At 44.7% G+C, this 11,814-nt stretch overlaps 1 protein-coding gene across 5 annotated transcripts in view; it reads left to right on the forward strand.

The window, feature by feature from the left end:
• Positions 1-11,086, forward strand: part of LOC114596965 (WASH complex subunit 2C) — a 45,720-nt gene extending 34,634 nt beyond the window's left edge. For 2 of the 5 annotated variants that reach the window (XM_077930707.1, XM_028728883.2), the window contains exons 21-30: positions 143-277; positions 825-941; positions 2,215-2,340; positions 3,086-3,187; positions 3,946-4,050; positions 5,375-5,437; positions 5,822-6,013; positions 6,658-7,266; positions 9,106-9,280; positions 10,661-11,086. In XM_077930707.1, the coding sequence (XP_077786833.1) occupies positions 143-277; positions 825-941; positions 2,215-2,340; positions 3,086-3,187; positions 3,946-4,050; positions 5,375-5,437; positions 5,822-6,013; positions 6,658-7,266; positions 9,106-9,280; positions 10,661-10,800 (1,764 nt within the window). In that variant the 3' untranslated portion in view covers positions 10,801-11,086. The remainder of the gene's footprint in view (positions 1-142; positions 278-824; positions 942-2,214; positions 2,341-3,085; positions 3,188-3,945; positions 4,051-5,374; positions 5,438-5,821; positions 6,014-6,657; positions 7,267-9,105; positions 9,281-10,660) is intronic. The other 3 variants (XM_077930706.1, XM_077930709.1, XM_077930708.1) reach the window with 3 other exon arrangements.
• Positions 11,087-11,814: the final 728 nt, after the last annotated feature.

Genomic DNA, 11,814 nt, shown 5'->3' on the forward strand with positions numbered 1-11,814 from the left:
AGTCATAAACAGTGATTCATACATAGCTGGTTTTTTTTATTTTTTGTTTTTTTACAATCCCCCCTTTCAGAAGCACCATATGTCTATAAATACATTTACCTTCTAAGTCATTTCAGATTTTAAACTTTCATTTATTGATCAGCAGGAGGATTTGCTGGGAACACGTCAAAAGAAACCAGTGGAAGAGAAGGCAGGACCTTTGGGTGAACCTGGTACACTTCACAGGTCTGATCTTGGAGGTGGAGATGCAGGAGAGCAGCAGGAGAGGAAGGATGAAGTAAGGAAAATCTATTTATGTTGAACAAACCCCTGAAAAACATTCCTTTGGCAAGTATCTCTTCAATGATAGTGGAGTCTAGTTGTTAGAGTTGGTCTTAGGAAACTTTGATCCTGTTAACTTGGTTTGATTTTCACTAAATAAGTCACATTCTGCCATTTTTAGCCTCTTCTGTGACCTGGACATTAGCTCTTCCTGCTTTAGCTGTATTGGACAAGTCCTGTATTAAAATAGACTCAAAGCAGCATTCAAAAATTAAACACAATATCAGAATAAAATCTAATAAAATAATATATTAAAGCATGGTATTGCTGGGGAGCAGGGCAGAGAAGCAGTATGAGTAGTAAATTCAGACATCAGTAAATCAGTGATTAGTAACCAAGGAACCTTTGGTACAAAAATCTTTTGTTCCAGCAGAAGATCACTATTTTAATAACGCTATTTTAATATATTTAGCACCATTGGACAGTTTACAAAGTAATGTGAGCATTTAGCACAATCTGCTCTAGATCCAGGGGATAACTTACATTTGTTTGATAACTCTTAGCCCCTTTTGGAGAAAGATGTCAAAAAAAGGATTAAAAGTGTATTCAGCTTGTTTGACGAAGAGGAGAAAAATGAAGCTGTGGATGCTGATAAAATGGCACAGAGGGAAATTGAAAAGGTGAGTGATACTGGAGTCATCCTAAAAATAAAGATACAACCATTAATATAAAAAAATTTAAAAAACACACCACCAAACACCCTAAACAATACTACAACCCAAGAGTCTGTTCAGTAGCTTTTGTATCTGGAGTCAGTCAGAGCTTCGCCCTCCCAGGCCAATTGGGAAAATGTCTACAAGTCAGGGAGCACATCTTCCAGGGCTCACAGCCAAGATGCCAGGTAAGAGAAAGCTCCTAACCAAGTGTTTAAAAGGTAAAGGGACTCCTGACCATTAGGTCCAGTCGTGACCGACTCTGGGGTTGTGGCACTCATCTCGCTTTATTGGCCAAGGGAGCCGGTGTACAGCTTCCGGGTCATGTGGCCAGCATGACTAAGCCACTTCTGGCGAACCAGAGCAGCGCACGGAGAGGCTGTTTACCTTCCCGCTGTGTGGGTTAAACCACAGAGCCTAGGACTTGCCGATCAGAAGGTCGGTGGTTCGAATCCCTGCGGTGGGGTGAGCTCCCGTTGCTTGGTCCCTGCTCCTGCCAACCTAGCAGTTCGAAAGCACGTCAAAATGCAAGTAGATAAATAGGTACCGCTCCGGCGGGAAGGTAAACGGCTATGAAGAAAGATGTCTGCACTGTAAACACATAGCAGCAACATAGTTACTTAAGGTAAAGGTACCCCTGCCCATACGGGCCAGTCTTGCCAGACTCTAGGGTTGTGCGCTCATCTCACTCTATAGGCCGGGAGCCAGTGCTGTCCGCAGACACTTCCGGGTCACGTGGTCAGCGTGACAAGCTGCATCTGGCGAGCCAGCGCAGCACACGGAAACCCTGTTTACCTTCCCGCTGGTAAGTGGTCCCTATTTATCTACTTGCACCCGGGGGTGCTTTCGAACTGCTAGGTTGGCAGGCGCTGGGACCGAATGACGGGAGCGCACCCCGCCGCGGGGATTCGAACCGCCCACCATGCGATCAGCAAGTCCTAGGCGCTGAGGTTTTACCCACAGCGCCACCCGCGTCCCTAACATAGTTACTTAAGGACACATAAAATTGAATCAGTATTACTTAATTAACATCATGAATCAGGGAGCAAGCAAGGATGGATAAGGGACCTCTGCTACTAGGTGGTGGTGAGGTTGTGTACACGAGTGTGTCATGTGCATTCACGCAGGTATCTGGAAAATTGAATTAAAAACTTAGAAATAAGTTTACAAGTTGACAGATGTTATAAACTCAAGTTATTAAGGAGTCTACAAAGCCTCTTGAGCCTTGCTTCTTTTCCAGCCCTCCGAGAACAGTATCCCTTCCAAGAGCACAGGCGTCTTTCAGGATGAAGAACTTCTCTTCAGTCATAAGCTGCAGAAAGACAATGATCCCGATGTTGATCTTTTTGCTCGCAGCAAAAAAGAGGTCAGTCAGTCCAAAATACCTTTAAAGTGGGTGTTTGAAAAAATTAAAACCAAAAAGAACAATTCCGGTTAGAGCACTAGCAGAAAGAACTTTACAAAGGGTGTTATTCAAACCCTGCTGACTTCGTGCAGTTAATCAAGGCGGCCATGCATATGCATGTAATAAAAAAATTAACAGCAGTTGAAATCTTAAGTCAATTCAATGTCTTTTTGTGGAAGACTCTTGCGTCATAGAAGCCCTCCACCCATTTAGTGGGGAGCCTCCAGGCTGGTTTAAATGGACTTTAAGATTCTTCCTGGGCTACATTCCTTTCTTGTGCTTTTGCCTGTCTAGATTATGTGTCTGAGCAGTGATAATGGCTCTTGCTTACCTGGTTGGGGAATGGAAAGGAGTGTGTTGAGAAGGGGCAGAGTACAGAAACTTGAGATTTCTGCATTGCTGGAATGTAGCCTCTACTGTGCAGAGATAAGACTCACATCAGTTGCTTTGCCTTCTTTTGCCTCTGGCCCCACCCACCTCTGGAATGTGGCCCCCAGAAAGCTGCTTGGGAGGGAAAGCTGTCCTTGGGCCCTAAATATTCCCTGTGGTTTAAAGGGGACATAGTCAGAAAGTGACTCTTTGTGAGAAAAGGTAAAAAAAGTCTAGAACCACACAAAAAATCTGCCTCTACTGTTCTGTAAAGGAATTTAATATTTTGTTTTATTTTACTTATAAGAGACTGATTTATTTCCATTATTAATTTCAGGTTCCAAAGCCCAGGGTAAAACTTCCATCTGATGGAGGGCTGTTTGGAGCTGATGATGATGGTGATGATGGTCTATTCAGCCCTTCTAAAGCAAAGCCCTTGGTACTTGCCATTTTGTCCTGAGAATTTGAGGAGCAGTAATGCGCAGAGCAAAGTTGCCCATTGCCTTGCATATTAATCACATGGAATGTTACGGATTAAAAAAACTCTGTTCTGCAGCCACATAAATTAACAGATGCACTGTTCATGCAAGTAGTGTTCTTGCTCAATGTTGCAGGATTTAGATTTTTGACTCACTTTTTGTGGAAAGAAGATGTGGGACTAGAGCTAGACTGTTTTTTTCAGCTCCGCTCTTTTTGAACAAGGAAATTCTCCTGAAAACGGGGAAGAGATGAAACAAATGCCTCATACTTTCAGTTAATGGGAGTTGGCTGTACTGTACTTTTTAGGACGAAGCAGCCCTCCTCTTGTTTTGTTTGTTTGTTTGTTTGTTTGTTTTGTTTGTTTGTTTGTTTTTAAAAAACCCTCACCAGCCAGTCTTTGCAGCCAACAACTCTCCACAGCAGCTTTTCCAAGTTCCACATTTGTGCTAGATGTGGCACAGAAAAAGGAATATCCCAGGCTCCTCACATTGTCTGTGTGGTTCTTTTCTGCTTTTGAATATTGCCTAATCAGAACAGGTTCCAGCACAGGAGGGGAGAATTAACCATCCCCCACGCACTGCCAACCCAATGCAAATTGCCTCTCCCCACCCCCATCTTAGTATTCATTTTTAAGATGGGAAAATATATATAAGTGTGCAGAATTTAGGGTATTTCTCTTCTTGTTCACTTACACTTCTTTATTTTACTTTTTGGAAGGTAGCAGAGAAGAAAACAGTAGTCTCCTCTTTGGAAGAGGATAGTGAAGTTCCGGAAAGTAATAAAAACGCCAAACGAGAAGAATCAAACTTAAAGGCCACTGAGGTTTGTAAGTTCCAATTTTAGAGAGCTTGGAGAGCTTGTTCCTAAATGCAGTTCCTGAACTACCCCCATTTTCTATCTAAGCAAGCGCATAAGACACTCAAATATCTACATAGATATTCTCGTTGCAATCTACATAGATATTCCCATTGCTCCTTTAACTGCCTCCTGGCATCCTGCCCATAACTGTCAACCATCCCTTATTTGGCGGGAAAGTCCCTTATCCCAGTGCCGTGTCCCGCTGCTGTCCCTTATTGATGATGTCCCTTAAATTTCCCGGGTTTCAAAGGAAGCAGCTCCTCTCCCTCCCTCCCTGCCGGCCAGGGAGGAGGGAGGCTCCAACTGTGTTGCTTGGCTGCGTTGCTCACCCAATAAGGAGTCTAAGAACGACGGGGGGGTGGAGCTTGCATGCCTTGTGCCGATCAAATCGGCCGCGTTGCTTGGGGACTTGCCTTTGCTCAGCGCTTCCCAGCGGAGAGGTGACGGTGGTTTTCCTTGCTGCATCCCCTTTGCCGGGTTGCTGCGCTGTGGGAACCACCGCTTGAGGCTTTGTTTGGCTGCTGGCTGCGCTTTCTGCCTTTGGCTCGGAGGGGCTCAGAAGTTGAACATACCTGTGCCCGGAAAATCCCTTATTTTGGCTGCTGATCCCTTATTTTTGAGGCTGCTGGTCCCTTATTTTCAAATCTGTAAGTTGAAAGCTATGGTCCTGCCCTTTCTCCACCCTTCTTCACCTAGTCACTAAGGCAAGGGTGGGGAACAGGATTTTGCTGGAGACCTGGCTCCTTAGTTCTTCACTCCCAGCAGGCTATGTTGGCAGCTGAGTGGACCTTCCGACCTCTCAAATCACATGGTGCCACAATGTTAGGTCACTTACATTTCCTTTCCAGCATGGCTTGAAGTCACGCTGTGCTGCAAAGGAAGATCCAAGCAGATCAAAGTGGGGCTTTAACGTTCCCAGTTGGGGTTACATTTCATGCCAAATTTAGAAGACTGTGAATCTGAGACCCACATGTCAAGGAACAGCCAAGAGCACATTTTCAAGATTGTTCCTTTTCAACCGTATCTTTTCCTGTCTCACGTCTGATGCCTTATGGCCTTCGGGGAAATGGCATTGTGGGCTAAATTCAGGCCTCCCCCTATAGGCTCTAATGAGGCCCATAGGCTGCAGGCAACCCTGCGCTGTTGCAGTCAGGGCTCGGGGTTGGGGCGGCGGCAGCAACCATACTTTCTGGGCTATCATACTGCTTCTGAGATTCTCCTGTAAAATACTGAGTGCATTACTTTTATTCACTTGGATTAATGTATATCTAATGTAATTTTTATACAGAAATCCACTGGCCTTGGTGCAAGTAAACATAGAGAGTCCTCATCTAGGATTGGAAAATTACAAGTAATTTATTTTACTGGCATTTTAGCTTTCAGTGTACTTTTCCTGCTGACTGTGGTTCTTCCACAATAAAATTCTTTTCCCCCCACTTCCGGCTTCAGTCCTTTCTTGTGGATGCAACATCTGCTTTCTGTAAATGCATGTTTCACAGGATGTGCTTTTTTTTCCTTTTGGGAAAGGCATGTCTCTGGACAGGACTAAAATTCCTAAACTGAGGGGGAAAGGGCGAGAGGGCATGTCCTTCTGTGCGCATGCACTATTCTTGTTTTTCCTGATCTTTGTCAAATGTGGAAATGCTCTTGGTGATTTTATTTTTCTTGGATTTCACATTTATATTTTCCTTATCTACTGCTCCCATTAACAATAGCCTCTCCATCCCTTTCTAAGGCAAGTTTGGATATTAACCCAGCAGTTTTGCTGCCCAGTGCGAAGCCACCTTCATTGTACCCAAAGACTCCGATTCATGAACCTCATGGCGTACAGCATGTTGAAACAGCCTCTGCTGCAGGAAGTAATAAGGAGGTGGGAGTCAGTTTTGATGATCCCATGCAAGCAGACACACTGCAAAATGCCAACAAGGTATAACTTTGTAATACTTCATGCAGCAGCACCCTTGATGTGATTTGGAATGTACCGTATTTTTCGCTCTGTAGGACGCATTTTTCCCCCTCCAAAAATTAAGGGGAAATGTGTGTGCGTCCTATGGAGCGAATGCAGGCTCCGTGGCTTCAGCGATAGCAACGCAAAGTCTCCGAAGCGCAGAGGGAGCGCTCCCTCTGCGCTCCGGAGGCTTCGCGTTGCTTCCGCTGAAGCCTGGAGAGCGAGAGGGATCGGTGCGCACCGACCCCTCTCGCTCTCCAGGCTTCAGGGATAGCCGCCTGAAGCCTTCAGAGCGCAGTGCGAGTTCCCACTGCGCTCCGCAGGCTTCGGGTTCCTTTTGCTGAAGCCAGGAGAGCAAGACTCTCCCAGCTTCAGCAGAGAGGGAGAGCTGCGTAGCACCCCTTCAGCCAAGCGGGAGGAGAAATGGAAGGGGCTCCGTTTCTCCTGCCGCTTCGCTGAAGGGGCGCTGAGCAGAGAGGGGCAGAATTTTTTTTCCTTGTTCTCCCCCTCTAAAACAAAGTGCGTCCTATGGTCGGGTGCGTCCTATAGAGCGAAAAATACGGCAAGTTTACTTGTTTCTCATTTTGTGTCCTGTTGTCACCTTGGCTTCATTGTTATTGCAGGGCAGAATCAAGGTGACTGGGAAACGAAGGCCACCTACCAGAAATGCCAGGCGATTGGCTGCTCAAGGGGATAACTCGAATGACATGAACATTGCTGAGGATCCATCCCCGCCTCTCTTCAAAGAAAGCTCTGTGCCACCAGCCACATTGCATCCCTCCAACGTAAAAGTGCATAGGAAGGAAAACACTGAAGAATCTCAATCGCCTCTACCAACCAACAGCAGTGAGCAGCTGCAGGAGGCAGCTGGTAGCCCTGGCTCAAAATCAGCAGCCCAGCCTAATGTGCATGATCTCTTTGAGTCAAACGATATTTTTGCTGACAGCATAGCATCTAAAGTGACCACGAGACCAAAGGCAAAGGTGGAAGCAGAGAGCCTCATGAGCCAGGTCCCTAAAGGTGGGGAAGGCTTGCCTGTTCCATTGGCATTGGATGGTGCCAATAGTGAAGGCCTCTTCCAGGCTGAAAAGCCCTCAAAGAAACCCGACCCAACTCCTTTCTTGGAGGACGAAGATGATCTCTTTGCCACTAGTAAAAAAACTGTGAAGAGGAAAGATCCAAAACCCATTCCTCAGTTAGTCCAGGATCCTTCCGTCCCAGATATTTTTGAGGTAATGTAGAAACATATAATTTTAGTTGGAAGAGACCTGCCAGTATGTGAATGCTGGAATCTTGTTCCTTCAGGCCTGGATATGGCTTCTTTTGTGCTCTGCTACTTTTGCTTAGCACAGGGATGGGAAATGTGCACCTTCCAGATGTTGAGCTCCATTTCCCCGTCATTCCTGACCATTGGCCTTGTTGGGGCCAATGGGAGTTGGGAGTCAGACAACATAGGGAAGACCACAGCCTCCCTGTTCCTGGCTCAGCAACTCTGTAAGCATGGGCTTACAGTCCACTGCATAAATTCCTCCGAAAATTAGATAGCACAAGGGTGTGATGTCATATCGTAGAATGGGGAGGTGGTTATGTTGTGATTTGGAAATGTTGATTAACTCTGGAAGGATGTAGAAAACATAGGCATGTTTAACTTCTTACTTGCCAGTCTCCTCCTTTTACCTGGTCTCTGTGGGTTTTCTTTCCTGGGCCAGCCTTTGAAACACGATGATACTTTCGCAAATCCTGAGTACAATTCACCCAGTTCATTTCCATTTCTCCCCTCCGCTGGATGATCTCAGTGAAGAGGCAGTTGCTTTAATTATCTATGAAGCATTTATGTAGATTTTGTTGTGATGTGTAGTGTGCTTTAAAATTATTACACATTCAGCAGAAGTTATTAATGGGCTGCTTTATGTGTTACTGGAGTAGCAGGGAAGAGAATTTAACTTGGCTAGATTCTATGTTGTACCACTGACATCTGTGTCAGGTATCGCATACAGAGGTAGCCTGAAAACTCACACTTTCTTATTTTTGAAATTATTTTTCAAATATAACAAAAAGAAACATTGCCAACTCACATCACACTTCTTTTTTTATTTATTTTTAAAAAACCTTGCTGTGTAGCATATAAAGAAGTAACTTGCTCACGTTAATAGAAATGTGTTGATGCCAGAGAAAGATAGGTACATTTTGCAAATCTCACTGCAAAGGAGCTGCGCACATTTTACCTTCAGCACCAGCTGAAGATATGCCTCTTTGCCCAGAATTTTTTTGGAGGGCGGGCTGGGCTCAGTTGATGAGGCCAGTTGCCAGTTAATTGCGTGCTGTACTGTGAACATTTAAGGATTTTAAAAATATATGTAGGTAAAGGTAAAGGGACCCCTGACCATTAGGTCCAGTCATGGCCGACTCCGGGGTTGCGGTGCTCATCTCGCTTTATTGGCTGAGGGAGCCGGCGTACAGCTTCCGGGTCATGTGGCCAGCATGACTAAGCCACTTCTTGCGAACCAGAGCAGCGCACGGAAATGTCGTTTACCTTCCCGCCGGAGTGGTACTCTACTTGCACTTTGACGTTCTTTCGAACTGCTAGGTTGGCAGGAGCTGGGACCGAGGAACGGGAGCTCACCCCGTCGTGGGGATTCGAACCACCGATCTTCTGATCAGCAAGTCCTAGGCTCTGTGGTTTAACCCACAGCGCCACCCACGTTGATGTTTTATGTCTTTTTACTGCAGTTTTTGCTATTTTCGAATTGAATTGTTGTGTATGAGTTGTTGTGACTTGTGATCTGCCCTAGGATCATTGACCAAGGAGGGGTGGGATATAAATTTGATAAATACCATGATTGCCTATAGCAGGGGACCCCAACCTTATTGGGTCCCAAGGCACATTTGAAAATCGAAGAAATGGCACAGGCACCACAAAAGAAAAACTGGTAATACTCATTCCCTCCAACCCCAAACCAGGCAGAATGAGAGCAGCTGTATTCTGAATTACCAGCCGCCAAGTAGCGGGAGTAGGGAAATGTGGCTACACAAACTTGCCCTATACTGAAATTTCTCTTCTTTTATTCAAGGATGATATATTTGCATCAGAAGCTCTTAAGCCGCCTGTCAAAGCAAAATCAAAAGAGCTGGAAGTGAACCTGTTTGATGACGACGTTGACATCTTTGCTGATCTTGCAGTAAAACCAAAAGAAAGGAGTGCCAAAAAGAAGATGGAATCTAAATCTATATTTGATGAGGAGATAGGTAAGCAATTAGGTCTGTAATATGGTTACAAGTGCCAAGTGGTGGTTTTCATAGGGTAGAGAAAATTTATTATCTCCTCTGAATGAGCAGTTTGCATTGAAAGGATATCCCCCCACTGAAAGAAAATTCCCACTGCTTGTCTGTAGCTATCCCAGTAATTATCAGTCCCCATCCCAGATGATGCTGTATTTGCATTTTGAAAAGCCTGCATAATGTGAAAGCGGGTTTTTTGTTAATACACGGCAGAGGGGTGCTGTGTTTTCAAATGTTCTGTTACTTCCAACAAAGTTTTGGTGTTAACAGTGTTTACAGTATAGACTAAAATGTGAAACATCCAAAGTACAGTATCCCAGTACTTGGCTCAAACGCTTTTGGCACAGTCAACAGCTCCTGTATCTGTCGTTACTGACCCACTAAATTCCATGAGCATCAGGTTCAGTGTTGCTTCCTGGGCAATAGCTACTAACCTTGTTTTGTATCCTGTTAAATTCACACCAGTCACAAAACCTATTATTTGACTTTCACAACTCCATTTGAACCGTAATAAGTTCCTTCTCATTCTCTAGAGATTTGGGGGTATCCATAGTTAGGATGGCAGAAAAAAATAAACACAGCAAACATGTACATACTTGATATTTTGTTGTTTTTTATATAGCTAGAGACACTATCCAAAAATAGAAAATGGAGAGGCAAATGGAGACAAAACAAAATGGGCAAATACAATGCAATTATTTCTGCTACACATTTAGTTACAGTAGGAAATTACATCTGGAATGGTCCATCTGGCTTTGTGAGTTTTGATGAGGGATTTGACGTAAATAAGGGTGAAATTCCATAGAGACTATCTGGAAGGCAGTTTAAGGCATAAGGGACGGGATGGGAGAAACGGCAGTTGTTTCAAGGAACAAGAATCTTATGGAAACTAAAGTTCCGTCTTTTAATAGGAAAAAATAGAAAAGATTACTATCTTCCCATGTAATGTGCACTGATGAGTATACTTGAGGCAGATCATGTAATTTTTGAGTCTGAGATAATCTGAGCAGGAGCTGGGAATTTTCCATGACCATTGCCTTTAAAACAATTCAGCAATGGGCGGAAAAGGGTGGTGGTGAAAGGTGACAAAACACTCACAAACCTAGTAGTGTCTGTCTCCCTTTTAAAATGGAAGCCAGTAATATCAAGTTGGCAAAACTTTAGAAGCCATTGGCAATATAAAGCAGGTTCATCACACTTGCACACAGACAACATTTTCAGCCAAATGTAGCTTTTTTCTTACCATTGGCAGTAATTGTGTATTTCCATTTCCCATTCTCTCTCTCTCTCTCTCTCTCTCTCTCTCTCTGTGTGTGTGTGTGTGTGTGTGTGTGTGTGTGTCTTTAGATGATATCTTCTCACCTAGTAGTCAATCCAAGACAACCATCAAGAAGGCCCAGTCCTTTCAGGCAGCTTCAGGAACTAAATCCGAAATCAGAACATCAAGTACATTTGAAGACCCGCTCAATGTATTTGAAGGTCAATGAAAATGTAGCCATTGACTCTTCTGTAACACTTATCCTGCCCAGTACTAATTCCCTTGCTTTCCGATTAAACTCCTGGTATGACTGAGCTGTTCAGGCTCGCATCTAAATATTTTTCCTTCCAGGGCATCAGAAGAAATATAGTGTTCCAAAAATAATTTCAGTACCCTGCACCACTTCTGTTCCAGTTCAGTAGCTTATGCATTGACCTGCTAATGTAATCTTTTGTACAGAGTATAGATTTTATTAATCAGAACTGTCAAAATAAATCTGATATTGATAAATACAATTTGTAAAACCAGTTTTTGTGTATGGGGTGTTAGGGGAGAGGGGTAGGACCTCTGGTGGGGGACACATGCTCCTTCTGGGTTGCACCTTGGGTCCCCACCCTGCACTCACCTCTCGCCTGTGGCTCCTAGAAGCTGCCAGGATGTGGCTTCGAATGGCTGGCTAAACTTGATGGGGGTAGCCAGTGGGTCTCAAACCCTCAGAGAGTCAGTTCAACAGTCAAGGTGGTTTCTGCACGTGCTGCCGAGAGAAAGGAGGGGCAGATGGGGCTCGTCAACCTGGAAAGGTAGCTCATAGGAGAAAGGCTATCTTTGGGAAGAGTAAAGGCTAAGTAAGGTCCTACACCTTGCCAACAGAGGTCCGTATAGTTAAAGCTATGGTTTTCCCAGTAGTGATGTATGGAAGTGAGAGCTGGACCACAAAGAAGGCTGATCGCCAAAGAATTGATGCTTTTGAATTGTGGTGCTGGAGGAGACTCTGGAGAGTCCCATGGACTGCAAGAAGATCCAACCTCTCCATTCTGAAGGAAATCAGCCCTGAGCGCTCACTGGAAGGACAGATCCTGAAGCTGAGGCTCCAATACTTTGGCCACCTCACGAGAAGAGAAGACTCCCTGGAAAAGACCCTGATGTTGGGAAAGATGGAGGGCACAAGGAGAAGGGGACGACAGAGGACAAGATGGTTGGATAGTGTTCTCGAAGCTACCAGCATGAGTTTGACCAACCTGCA

This window comes from Podarcis muralis, chromosome 6 (assembly GCF_964188315.1).
Source record: "Podarcis muralis chromosome 6, rPodMur119.hap1.1, whole genome shotgun sequence".
Lineage (NCBI taxonomy): Eukaryota > Metazoa > Chordata > Lepidosauria > Squamata > Lacertidae > Podarcis > Podarcis muralis.